Source organism: Peromyscus eremicus, chromosome 4 (assembly GCF_949786415.1).
Source record: "Peromyscus eremicus chromosome 4, PerEre_H2_v1, whole genome shotgun sequence".
Lineage (NCBI taxonomy): Eukaryota > Metazoa > Chordata > Mammalia > Rodentia > Cricetidae > Peromyscus > Peromyscus eremicus.
This window is the reverse complement of record NC_081419.1, coordinates 12470092-12484268: the sequence shown is the minus strand read 5'-3', so window position 1 is coordinate 12484268 and position 14177 is coordinate 12470092. Positions and strand designations below refer to the sequence as shown.

Genomic DNA, 14177 nt, shown 5'->3' with positions numbered 1-14177 from the left:
GTGTCCCAAGTTCTCAGTAGTGCCTGGGCTTCCTAGCTCCCAGACCTAGGTTTAAATCTTCATTCTTTTTACTGGCTGCCCTGCTGTAGGAAAACGGCTTGAAATGTGAAATATCAGTTCTAGTCTGTAACATGGAGAACTGTCCCCAGCACGTGGCTTCAGGGCTGAGGACTTTAGGGCTGTCAGTCTGGGTTTAGGTGCGGATCTTCTCAGAAGAAGCAGATTCCCACCTGCTGATTTCCTCAAGCTTAGGCAGGCAGAAGGTCCTGGAGAAGCATTTCAGTTTCAGTTTTTCCAGCTGTCTGGTAATGGTGACTGTGGAATTGCTGTTTGATTTAGTATTTGAACACTGATATATGAAAAGAATATGCTGCAAAACGCCCAAACCAGACCTGCACACAGTCTGTATTAATGCAGGCATTTTAAAATATACAGAGCAAGTAAGAGGCTGTGAATTCTCACAAGGCATCTCAGATTTTGTTCTGAGTTCTTTCAGAAAAACAGATTCAGGCAGAGCTATAGGTTGAGCATCCCACCTCTGAAGTGTGAAACTGGGTATCATGACTGCAGGTAGAGACTACCACACTGGACCTCGTGTGACAGGTTGCAGCCGGAACTGAGATCCCCTTCTGTATTACATAAAATAATTTTCAGGCTATGTATGTAGGTTACATATGAAGCAGATGATTTCATGTTTAGATTTGGGTCCCATCCCAAGATATCTCATTATAATTGTATGTATGCATATTTCCCCAAATCCGAAATTCAAATTATTTTGGTCCCACTCATTTTGGATAAAGGCTATTCAATCTGCACTAATGCTGGTAAGTACCTTCTGAGGTTTCAGAAAATTAAAACTAATTTTGCTTTTTGAAAAAATGGAGTTATGTGATAGAAATACTCCTAGAACAGATACCCAAGTGTCACTGCTAGACTCTAACATCACGTTCAGTCATTTAAAACATTTGAATTTTTAGATAAAAACAATATAGATTTATTCAGATGTGTGGTAATTAGTATGAAATCAACCAGGAGGGAAAAGCCTGCTAACCTGCTTTTTTAGTAGGAATGGTAAGCAAAGAAAGCTGCCTTTTCTAGGCCATCTTGTTAATCTTGACTTTGGTGTTTAGTTTTCTTGTGTCAGAGACATGGTGGAAGGTAGAGAGCCCTCTGGCTCTGGATGGGTGGTGTAGCTCAGTGGCATCATGATTGCCAGGCATGTGTGAGGCCCTGGGCCCCATCTTCAGTACCACAGATACAAACCAAAAAAAAGAAAAGTAGCTGTGGAAACAGGGAGGGGATGACGATGACATTCAGGCAGAAGGATTGTTTTCCCGTGCCAATCTAAGCTATGTAGGAAGACGATTACAAACAAACCAAAAAACACACAAAAACAAAATTTGGAGGTTTGTTTGTTTGTTTGTTTGTTTTCTGAGATTAGAGTTTCTCTGTGTAGTCCTGGCTGTCCTGGAACCTGCTTTGTAGACCAAGAGCTGGCCTAGAACTCACAGTGATCCACTGCATAAGCCATGTATTGGGTCAAGTTCCTTACCCCTGAGTGTCAGTCTACCCTATTTAAAAAGTGGGACTGGTAAGATGTGCATGCCTGAAGAGCCCACAAAACCAGTGGATGTCAATGTGCCTTGGAATTCCTTATGATTATGTGGCTGTTGTTTACCAGAATCTGCTTCTAGATAAGTGCTGGTGTGCTCTACTAGGCAAAGAGGGATAGGGTGTATCTCTGGTGACTGACTGCTGCCCTTCTTGGTCCTCTTGACTCATCATGGATGATGAATGCTGTTAGAACGAGTTGATGATAGCAAGGTCTTGGTGGTTTGCTGATTTTGTTTATCCTTTCACAATGTTGGATTTTTCTCTTAAGTTTATACCCTAAAAATTGCAGGTAATGTGTGCTTTTTGAAGAGAAAATTTTAAATACAAGAAAACAAAGTAGAACTAGAGTTGTTCAGTATTAGGCATCTGTTTTGATTCATGTGCTTGCAGCCTGTGTCTTTTGTGTAATGGATGCACATCTACCCATAATGCTTTAGAAGATGCTCTTTCCCACTGAAGGTTCTCTTATGTACTTCTGCTTTGACATGTTTAATATTTATTTTCCCCATCTCTTGCTTATTAGACCTTTAGATTTCTCTAGGCTTTTGTTTTATTGCTGCTGTTTGTTGCTCTAAACAATGTCCCCTCTGAGCATGTGACTTTGTTCCTTAGAGTAGCTTTCTTGCAGGGGGATTGGTGGGTATGCACAGCTTCTAGTTTCCAGTTGATCTTTTCAGATTACCGAAAGGAAAGTTTTATCCCCTTTTGCCTCTTGCAATGGATTACTGTGCCCATTTTATCACATCTCTGTCAGCACCGGCTGTTACTCTTTTTAATCTTGGTTAACTTAAAAGGCAGACGATGGCTGCTTTATTTTAGTTTGTTTCTTTGACTACTAATGAAGTTGTGTTTATGACCATGAATCTCTGTCTTCTCAGCTTATATACTGCTGTATCATTGTTAGAAATGATGTTGTTTTTGTTTGAGCCTTTCAATTATTAATACACATTTTGCACATTTTTCGGAGTTTCAGCACTTGTATTTTATATTACAACATTTTTTTTTTTAAGCCAGTGACTTTTGACTTACAGGTGTAGATGTAACAGTCTTATTAAATAAGAAACACAGAGCCAAATGCAGAGTTAAAAGCCCAAGAGGTCAGAGCAGTAGCTAAGAGCTGAGACTAAAACTGCTTTCTTTCTTACCACCCACTGCCGCTGCTGTCCTTCCCCTGAGAAAGAGACCTAACTTCCTGTGTGTCTGTCTTTTTATTGACTTTCTGTTCTGCCTTCTCATTGGTTGTAAACCCAACCACATGACCTCCTCGTCACTGCCTGTCTATACAGACTTCCAGGTCTCTATGGTTGGTATTGAGATTAAAGGCATGTGTCTCCAAACTGGCTATGTCCTTGAACACACAGACTCTGCCTGCCATGTGATCAGATTAAGGGCATGTGCCAGACTGCCAGACTTCTGCTATGGCTTGCTATTAGCTCTGACCCCCAGGCAACTTTATTTATTAACATGCAAATAAAATCACATTTTAGCACAAATAAAATATCACCATATACAGGAACAGATACTTCATTTAAAATTTTGGGTGGAGATGTGGCCTTTTGGTATGGATGCATGAGCTCCTTCTGGAGGTCAGCAGATGTGTCCCGTCGCCGCCCCCCCCCCCCCACCTTCATCTCAGAGAGCTGTGGGTGGGACAGTGATGGAGTGGTCGGTGCCCTCTTTCCAGGACTTTGCAGGGTGTCAGTTGCAGGAAGAGTCTTTTAATGAGCGTCTTACTAGGTAAGCCAGGGTAGGGCAGTGCCCACTCGAGTGGCTGCCATGGATTAAAGAGTTCCTGCCCTGCTAGTGCCAGCACCCTGGGATGTAGATTTTATCCTGTGCCTATCTCTCCACAGTCTGGCTTCTCAGTGTGTTAGGAATCAAGAGATGCTGAACCGGTGAGTGTTGGACTTGGAGGAGGACGGTGGGCCTGGGAGATAAGGCAGAGAGTGAATATGTAGCCATTCCAGGGGTTGCACAAAGTCATCTCTAAATGTCAATCACCAAATTGTTCCTTGTTTTTCTGCTTTAAAGAGCTTTGTTCTAGAAGCAGCAGTGGCTACTCAGTGGAGGTTGCTAAGGAGCAGCTACATGGAAACTCCTGAGGAGATGGAGAGCTTTGCTAGTAGAATGCAGAAACCCAGGAAGGGTAGCCCATTCCTATGGTGGTGGGAAGCTTGGCCACACTAGGACAGGGGATAATAAGTTGGATGCAGTTTTGTTGCCTTAAGACATCTTTTTGAAAATTGAACTTGGGTTATATCTGTTTTGCCTTGGTGTAGTGAATTAGGCACCAGGCAGTAAATGTTCTTTTACACTTTGTAAGATGTTGGTTGTTATCACTCTTTAAGATCTGTTTGTTCCGTTTCCCTGGCTCCTGGCCAGTTGCATTCTCTATTCAGCACAGTGTAATCCAACATGGATCTGTTTGGTGCTTGTGTCCCAGCTCAGTGTGGGGCTGCAGCTGTGGAAGAGTGGACAGGTCTCAGAGGAGAGTGGTAAGCTCTCATGGGGTGGGTGGTAATGAAGGAGGACTCTTGGGAAGAAGTGTTATCTCATCTGGGATTTGAAAGTGATTACGAGTGCCATGGACTGTCAAGGGCCCAGGGACTGCCACATACCAAGGTGAGAAGGCTGAAATTAGCATGGACAATTGGGAAGTGATAGTAGAGTGTGAAGTATGTGTATTGGGGAAAGGAAGGGAGGGAGTTGAGGGTAGCAAGACCTGGTCATGACCAGTCTTGTGTAAATAGATATTGTAAATAGAACTTTCTGTGTGAGGGCCACATAAGGTAGCAGCTGCGATGGAATTCTGCCTCTGTGCTTGTTGGGCCTATAATCCTGGGTGAGATGGTTACCACTGTAGTGGGTTGCTATAAGAAAAACTAAGTGGCATAGGAAATGACATGTGGCACATCGGCGCTCACCACTGCTATTGGTGTGCTTTCCTTCCTGCTGGAGTGAGGGTTCATGGAGCACTGGTTATACATCTTGAGTTCACAGAGCTCAGCCTCTATATAAAGTGTCTTTAGCGTCTGGCTCCTTAACTGGCCACAGTGTGTGTGAAGTACAGGCTCCTGTGCTGACAAGCTGTCCTTTGCCTTTCTGTACATTCTTTCCTTACAGGAAGCCAGATGTTTGGAACTCAGAGATGTCCATGTTTTTAAAATAAAAATAGAGTTAATGGTCCTTCAGAAGAATTTGCCTTGACTCTGTGTATGGTAATGCCTGGTCAGATGGCTAGATGCTGAAACAGTGGGTGGCTCTGGGTGTCTATAATGGTGTGTGGGGAAAATGAGATGTGGTGTTTGAATATTTTGTAGGTCACACAGTGGCTGTACCTGTCTGGCATTTGTCTGATGATTTGTTGTGTCTAGTTTTGGGCTCAGACCAAGAAGATCTGGGAGCTTGAATCAATATTAGTGATACTGTTCTTGTTGAGTCCTTCTCTCCCCCCCCTCCCCCCCCCAAATGGCAGGTCTTTTCTTGTGCCTCTTATTGAATTGCCTTGATGTTCTGTGATGATTTTACTCTGCCCTCTTGTGGCTTTGACAGTTGCAGTCCTATATGAATTCTTACCCAAACTTTATATGCAGCATATGTGTGCAGTCAAAAACCTGTTGATATGGAGTGTGCCATTTCCTAGCACTTCGATGGACGCATGCAAAGGGGGTGCTAGATTCCTCCTTTCCTGAAAGCTTCGGGGAGAAGCTAATTTGCAAATGATGTGGAAACTCTCTTGAGGTTGAGTTTCTCTTTCTTTTTATGTTTATTTTGGAACCCACTTGTGTTTGACTTCAGAGGGAGCAGAATCAAGCATAGTTTAGGAGGCTCTTTCCAGAAAATGTCTTATCCTGTGTGTGTTGAAGATGGAGGTATAAACAGGAAAGCAGAAATATCTTGCTCATGTTCTTCCTGTGTTCACCTACCACCTCTGTACTGTGGAGCACCCTCTGCCCCCCACCCTCAGAAAACACATAGCAGACCCTTTTTGTACCAGGAGTTGAGGATTCTGGTGTGTCCTTTCCACTTAGAGAAATTATGTCTTTGGTGTTACTGCCAAGAGGAAGCAGCTTCTGATTGAGGAAGAATTGTTTGGTTGGGCAGGAACTTTTTTTTTTTTTCATTTTTTAAAATATTGAATGAAGCTGAACAGAAGCAAATACGTGCGTAGGAGAAAGAATAGAGGAAACGTACTTACTGTGAAAGTGCCAAGAAAGGATGTCCCAGAAGAAAAAATATGGCCATTTTTTTTTCCAGGAAAAATGCCTTTAAGCTAAACTTGGTTTGTTTCTTTAACGATAATTCATTTCCATTCTCTACAAAGTTGTTAGCTCTTGGGTAAATACCTTGTCTTTTTGTATCCTTTTTAAATGTGGATTTTGAGCCTGTTAGTCCATTTACCCTTGGGCTCTTCCTCGAGATAGATAATCTTGGACACTTTGGAAGGCAAGCCTGCCTTTGGCCACTCTGCAGTAGCGGTTTGTATCTAGAAGGATTTTTTTTTTTTCAGAGATTTCCTCATTTGCAATTTTCTCGTTTCCTCTTAACAGCTGTCCTTTGTTTTCCACACAAAACCAGCTTGGTTTTTCCTATTTCGAACTAGAGAATTTGAGTTTCTACTTGTGCCTTGAAACAGAAACCCAGGCTGTCTGTCTGTCTGTCTATCTATCTATCTATCTATCAATCAATCAATCAATCAATTTATTTCCCTTTCTGAATCTCATGGTGAGCTGAGGACTAACAAAACCATTGGTGAAATGTGACCCTGTTTCCATATTTTTCAAGGACGTGTTTATTTTGAAATCAGAGGCTTGATTTGGTGAGCCTGCCCCTGCATATACGCTGGGGTGTTTTGAAACACACCAGTTTTATATCTGTTTATTGTCCGTCTCCTTTCCAAAGGACTTTTAATGCCCCTTTAGACCATTTTAGTCATCCTCCCCACACACACAAAGAGAAGAAATGCAAGAGGGGGACATGGGGTTGCCTTTTGCTCCGAGAACCTAAATGAATAGTCATTGCTTGTAATGCTGGTCTACACTTGACGCTTCCCACTGCTTTAGATGCAATGTATCCAGTGCTGTGAAGGTAATGATCCTCAACCACAGCAATATTCTATAACAGGAGTATCTGTCATATTCATCGGGATTACCATGTTCATTGATTTGTGTCTGTAAATCTGCTGTTTCTACCCTTTAAATTTGATCTATAATTGGACCTCCTTAAATGGTTCAGATAAGGTAGTCTGTATTTCCTCAGTGCAGTGTTGCTGTCAGCTTCTCCTTTTTCATTATACATTCAGCAGACTTGATAAAATCAGCAGGACACCTCATTTGAAACTGTTTAATCGCTGCCTTTTTCCTTTGCTAAACCATTGAGGTGGTCAAGCGATGTACACAAATCATTTTAAATAGAAAATATGGTTTTCTCTGTGACCCAGCTAAATAGATAGTGTTATGCAAAACAAGTTAAAAAGTAATAAATGCCAAAAAAATCTTTTAATTGGAGTAAAAAATTGTGGGCAACTGAATCCTCTCTCCAAAAGTAGAGTATCCTGAAATAATGCCAGAGCCCTGTGTAGACAGATGACAATTTTCTAAAGCTTCTCTGGGTTCTGAACAAAGCAAGTTTAAATTTTCAAATAGTGCTGAGCTGCCTTTGTGTCCACTCAGAGGCCAGGCTTATTTGTAATGCCTTTACGTCCAACCTTGGTAGGGATAAATTTGCTCTGTTAATATCTGTGCGGCATAACCTTTCAGCCATTTGCTATTGTTGTAATAAATTTTTGTGTCTTTGTCATTTTGTCTACTCAGCTGTTACTCTTCAAAGTACAAACTAAAAATAATAGCTCCAAATAAATGCCACAGAATGCAGTGTTTTACTGTTGTAGCTGGGGTAACCTGGTGGCGCAGCTCCAAGTCCCAATACCATTGCTGGTGCTGTGTCTTCCTCCCTGCCTGTGTGCCAAGGTGACTTTACCAGGGCTACCTCATTAAAACAATGTCTTCTTAACAAGTTTGCTATTTAGCACTGTGTCCAGCAGCTCGCCAAGGCGAGTTTGGAGCACAACAAGCTTCCTTACATAGGATAAAGGAAATTATGGGGCACTCACCTCTTGGAAAATACCAATTCTTCATGACCTCATTTTTAAGCTTCAGCATTTCTCTGCGACTGCTGCACAGTTAACCCGGCCAGTGATAAGAGGGCCAGTAACAGGGCTACCTAACTAGTAGTAAACAGCTTCAGCCTTTGGAAAGAGCACTGGCTTTTACTTGGATGTGGCCTCTAGACTTGATACTTAACACTATACTTGAATGTGACACTGGGCATGTTTGACTGTTTTTGCTGACCCAAGGTAAACTGGAGATGGAGACGCTGAGTGTTGGTAAAATACACTAAAAGTGCATCTTTTTCTTACAGGTTCTGGCTCCTTGGCAGCAATGGCTGTGTTTGAAGATAAGTTTAGGCCAGATATGGAGGTATGTAAGCCCCTGCAGTTTCCTTCTTTCAGTTGTTTTCCCCGTTGTGTGTCAGACATTTACAGATTGATTTCTCCTCCAGAGCTTGCACAACACTGTCATTACTTGAATGTTTTGGCACAGATAGTTATTGAGGAGACCTGCTACTTGGGAAAACATCCTTTGTGGTGGCCTTGTGGCCCTGTTGTGCTCTCCCTGGGACATGGGCAACCAGTGCTGTTTTGCTTTTCTCTGCTCTGGGCTCTTTCAGACTCCTTGCAGTGTAGGGTATTTTTCTGTGTACTGAGATTTCTGCATGGGGATACCAGAACAACCTGTCTTTCTGTTCTCACTAAAAGTAGAGCAACTATGTGTTTTTCATGTCACACAGACCTACCCTAAAATGGGTCAGTTTTAAAAATCTCTGTAGACTTTCCAGTCTCTGGCAGAAGTGGAGACAAAAATGTACAATGTAGAGTCCTCTCAGGGTGTTACGGATTTAATATTCTAAGTATTTGTAAGGAATTGTTTCATTTTATTTTCTTTGGTAGTAGAAGAGGTAGAATCTTGTGAAAGACATCTGGCCTGTCTACTTTAATGATAGATGCATCCTCCATGAAAGTCCCCTCAAAGAAACCCCTCTAATAACGGATGTATTGATCTTTAGTTGCTGCTTCCAAAGGCATGGCCAATGTGCTGGGTGCCTTGATGCCACATTCCCCCACCCCACCTCACCCCACCCCCCGACTTCATCTGCCCCTCTGAACCAGCCCTGGTCAGGAGTCCCGAGGGTAGTCTTCACTATTTTGCTTGGTGTCTTATGGTTAATTTTTTGATAGGGAGTGTCAACCCTTTTCAAGTTCTTAGGTAAACTGTTTAGGAGTGTTTTACCTCATCTTTTCTGTCCTTTCTGACTTTGCAAGTATTTTGTTTAGGACGCAAAGGAGACAGACATTGGTGAGAATTACTTTTTGACAGTGTTTTGTGCCTGATCGTCTTTGGGGGAAGATGGCATATGAAAACTATTTTGTCATTGTCATTAGAGCAGTAAGTGTCATGTCCAAAGTTCTCTCTGCCCTGAGGTTTGGGTCAAGTTCTGTGAAAGACAGAACTGGTCAGCCCGGACACGCGTCTCCTGTGCCCTTGGTACATGAGGCTAACACCACAACAAGTAACGTGTTCTGGGAGCTCTGTTTTCCTTTTCGCCTAGCTACAGGATTAAAACATATAGAATCTAGGTAGATATTTTCTATTAAAAATGATAGCGTCTGAACTCCAATTAAGAAGAATAGGCAAGGATGAGTGTAAAACTATAAATGAAATTAGAATTCTGTTCTCATTTCTCAGTGTGAAAATTTATTCCTGTATCAGCATTATTTTCTGTTTGGTGTCCTTAAATACATAGAGAAAAAAATTATGTATACTAGGTCACTTAAAAAGAAAAGGAACCAAACCAAAGTCTCTAGTTTTCTAAGTAGAGGAGTTTCAATGTCAAACTCTTTAAACCACATTAATCTTTTCAGATTTTCTTGGGAAGTTTTGTCTTTTTCAATTGATTAGAATCTCCGTATGTTAAAGAAAACTGAGAATTGCAGAAAGAGTTAAAGTCTGAGGTTTATTAAAAGTGACTTGATGCTCTGCCAGTGTGATTTTATGTTGTGTCAAGTCCGAACTGTAAATAGTTCAGAGGCCATGCAGTTAATGTGGATGTGATTTGGGGAGAAGAGGCATCAGCCTCCCTTTAGTACAACTTGGGATTTTATCATTCTGAAGAGAGCATTTCTTAGATTTAGTATGCCTGTATTTGAAACATTTAATGTTCTTCTACATTACCCGTGAGACCCTGAGACAGGTTGAAACAATTCCCATTATATAAATTTATAATTTTAGGTTCAAACTTAACACTGCCAATTAGTGAAAATCACTCTAAAGCCCAAGTGATAGTCTTAACAATTGCCAGTAGATAATACTATAAAAACTTGCATTCAGGTTAATAGATACTTAAAAAAAAAAAAAATCTTGATTTGAGAGTGTGGCTTAGTAGTGGAGCACTTGCCTAGTATGTGTGGGGCCCTGAGTCTGATTCTTAGCCTATAGTGCACACAGTGATTAGTGTAAGTACATTGATTAAATAAAAGCAGTAAAGCTGGGATGTGGTGGCACACGCCTTTAATCCCAGCACTCAGAGTTCGAGACTAGCCTGGTCTACAAAGTAAGTTCCAGGACAGCCAGAGCCGTTATACAGAGAAACCCTGTCTTGAACCTCCCAATTAAACAAACAAAAACATTAGTAAAGTTCTTGTTTTTGTTTTTTAAATGTGATCCTACTTAAAATGTACTCTAAGAAGTTTTGTCAGATGGTGGTGGCCCACGCCTTTAATCCCAGCACTCGGTAGGCAGAGGCAGGTGAACCTTTGAGTTTGAGGACATTCTGGACTACAAAGTGAGTTCTAGGATAGCCAGGGCTACACAGAGAAACCCTGTCACTAAATAAATAAATAAATGTTATTGGGGAGACTTAATCTAGTCTTGGGTCTTGAATTTGCCATTTGTATATTGTGCTATTTTCCTGCTGTGTCCAGGTACCATCTAGGTTATTATGTTTCTTTGAAATATTCTTTAACCATAAATTGGTATAGTTTATATGTCATAAAATGCACAGGAATGGAGTTACAGGCAGTGAGTGTTAGCATTGTAATCACAGGTAACTGTTATTAAATCAAGATGGTGTAGTTTCTTTGCCTCCGGTGCCCTTTCCAGTCAGTCTCTCTTTGAGCTTTCCCATGGCCTCTTAATTCGTCTTAGATTTACTTTGTAGATACAGTTAGTATCATGAAATATGGGGTATTATGTGCTTGTTTTAATGTTCTCTAAGACACCAGAAAGTGGGTGCATGCTGTTTATAAAAATGTTATCACCCTAACATAAGCCTGGGGTGAACACTGAGTGTTAGGAAACAGAAACGTCTTGGGGAACAGAGGTTACTTCAACCATTCTTATCTGTTTATTGTCTTGCTTGCTGTTGACCTCTGACTGCTATTGTCTGCCAGCAGCCCTCGGGATTTCTCACTGATGTGTGTGTCTCTGTGCTCTGTTGTGACCCCCTTGTCCCACGTGTTTGGTGGCTGTTTCTTAGGGGCATCTTCCTCACTTGTCAAGGAGTGGGAGGCTCCTTGAGCGCAGGGGCCGTGAGGCCATCTCTGTTCTCCAGCTCCCAGCTCTCGGTACTTGCTTGTCAAGGCAGGAGGGCCCTGAGCTAAAGTGAAATCTGAGTCATCAAAAACCACCTGAGGATCAAGGGGACTTTCTCTTCTTCCTGTCTGGAAAGTTCAGAACCTACTTTTGAGACAACAGGAAGATAGCCAGTATATTCTCTATAGTGCTATAGACATTCCATTAAGTACCCAGGGACAGACGATGGGGACCGGGGCACAGCCCACAAAAGCTGCTGTAACCCAGTGGGGACTCTTAAGCACCCTGAGATGGGCTCCACTCTTAGGTCGTCTGAGCCTTGGGGCTTGCCTCAAGTGAAAGCTCTTGGTTCAGAGTTTTAGAGAAACAGTAGCTAGCTGGTGAATTTAAGGCACATTAAGTCTTTTTTTTTTTTTTTTTTTTTTTTTTTGGTTTTTCGAGACAGGGTTTCTCTGTGTAGCTTTGCGCCTTTTCTGGAACTTACTTGGTAGCCCAGGCTGGCCTTGACCTCACAGAGATCCGCCTGCCTCTGCCTCCCGAGTGCTGGGATTAAAGGCGTGCGCCACCACCGCCCAGCACATTAAGTCTTTTAAAGGTTCTCAGCTAGTTGATGCCTTAGTGTTACTTGGAGCAGTCTCATACTTTTCACTGTCCTGTTTTTCTCCCTTGCTGTGAACCTGGAGGACTGAGGGTAGGGACTGCCTTTATTCATTTCAGTTTCCTTACATATATCGTGCTGGTTGGTACCTCATAGAGATTCAGCCATTTTTGTTGTTTGCTTTTTGAGACAGGCTCTCAGTATGTAGTCTCCAGGTTGGTACTAAACATGGACTTCTTGCCTTGTTTCCTTGGTGCTGGAATTACAGGTATGTGGCAAATACTTGCTCAGTCAGTATTTGTGGATAGGTAGATACAAAGGGGCCAGAAGTAACTTTATTAAATTGTGTTCAGGTTCATCTGTCTTTGAAGCAGCATTTGATGTTCATAGTGTTCAGCTGCATTAGAAATGAAAAATTTGCTGGGTGCTGATGGCACACATCTTTAATCCCAGCACTCAAGGAGGCAGAGGCAGGCACATCTCCTAAGTTTGAAGCCAGTCTGGACTACAGAGTGAGTTCTAAGACAGCCAGCGGCACACAGAGAAACCCTGTTTGGAGGGGGAAAAAATGAAAAATGTATCAAAATAGATTTTTTTTTTACTGGTGATAAGCACCCTGCTTTATTATTATTATTATTATTATTATTATTAATCAGCAAAAATACTTATTTAGGCATTGTATGAGAATGGTGAGTTTTAAATGTGAAAGGTGACATGATGACAAGGTCAGTTACTTGGCGTTTTGGTGATGCTAAGCTGCATGTTACCATGTGTGCTTATCCTTTTCTCTGTTTAGGCTTGTGTAAGAAGCCTGGTAGTGATTGTTACCCACAGGGTAGCTGGGTGGGGACTCTAGTGTTAATCATATTGTGGCCTTTTCAGGTCATTTTTCCAGTCAATTGTAAAAGAATGTGACCGAAGTACCTGGAAATACTGTGATGATCCAGAAGTGCAGACTTTACTGGGGGGTGGGGGGATCGGAATGAAGCTATTGGGTGGGTAACTTAGGGTACTTCTCTTTCTGCTCCTTCTCTATAAGAAGGAATATTTTCATGTGGCCTGGTGAGAAATTTCAACTCTTGAAGATTATAATTCATTAAAATGGGTAGAAGATTAATATTTAGTCTGTCAAGATCAATACTGTCCCCTCTTTGCACTAATTGTCAGAATACTGTGCAAGGGCTGCCGAAGGCTAGTGGAGTGCGGCAGGACCCTGACATCACAGGGAGTGGATTCAAAGGCAAACTGTCCTGCACCCTCTGGTATCGACTTGCAAATTAGCATCTGGAATCTAATTAAACAAGCTTAATGAAAGCAGCAGCTGAATGCTGGTGGAGAAGACAGTCAGCTTCCCCCCTCTCTGATACGTATTCTGTACCATCGGAGCTGGTCACCAAACACATTGTGAGCACAGTTAAAAAATTAGCATTTATTTGAAGAATAGAAACTGTTTTTCATTCTGTTATGCGTTTGGCATGCTCTGGCATCCCATGAGAGCCATGCCACAGCAGATAGTGCACAATATTTATAAATCTATGACAGGCAATAATAGCAACTTGAAAAATTCTTTTGCTAGAATCTCAAGTTGAGAGCTGCCAAAAGCTGAGAGGATCAGATCTGCAGTGGCAGCTGCTGTGCCCTACAGTTAGAATTCTAGACTTTGAAGATGTTCAACTTAAAGCAATGAAGACTGCAGGCTTAGCCAATTTTTGCAGGTTTCTAGAGCTCTGGCTCTCTGCCTTTTGAAGATGACTTGCTGAAGTTTCTACCACTGCCTGAGGCATGCTAACACCAGCAGGATCTTTCCCCCAGTCTTAGTGTGGCTTCAGTTTCAAGTAGCACATGCTTCGTCAGTGCCCACTGTGATGGCCCTTTTTTGTGGCTGCAGTACCAAGGGATGAGCTCTTACCCTGTTCCCTTCAGAGGGAAAGTATGAAGATAGATGGTGACGCATACAAGTGCCACTTCAGCCGTCTGATTTATGGAGTCATATTTCATTGCTCGGCCAGTGCTGGCCTCTAGAGAAGCCCTTTGCAGATTGCTAAAGATGTGAGCAGCTATCGCCCTAAAGGCTTGTGGTTATTTCACCACCGTGATGCCAAACACCTAGCTACTGAAGAAACAGGATTAATCTGTCATTGCAGGCAGCTATAGATCCATTTAAATAATGGAAGACTTGATATCAGTATGCTGCTCTGACAGCAAACCTTAGAAGTGATTTGTGTGTGTGTGTGTGTGTGTGTGTGTTTATTTAAGTAATAGAAGCAAAGCTACAAACTTCACCTCTGCTATGCAGAGGGACAGTAGTGGCAGAG

The 14177-nt window shown here is 42.1% G+C and overlaps 1 protein-coding gene across 1 annotated transcript in view; it reads left to right on the top strand.

The window, feature by feature from the left end:
• Window positions 1-14177, top strand: part of Psmb7 (proteasome 20S subunit beta 7) — a 60919-nt gene that overhangs the window by 24231 nt on the left and 22511 nt on the right. Inside the window, exon 6 of the mRNA XM_059260221.1 lies at window positions 8035-8093. Within this exon, the coding sequence (XP_059116204.1) occupies window positions 8035-8093 (59 nt within the window). The remainder of the gene's footprint in view (window positions 1-8034; window positions 8094-14177) is intronic.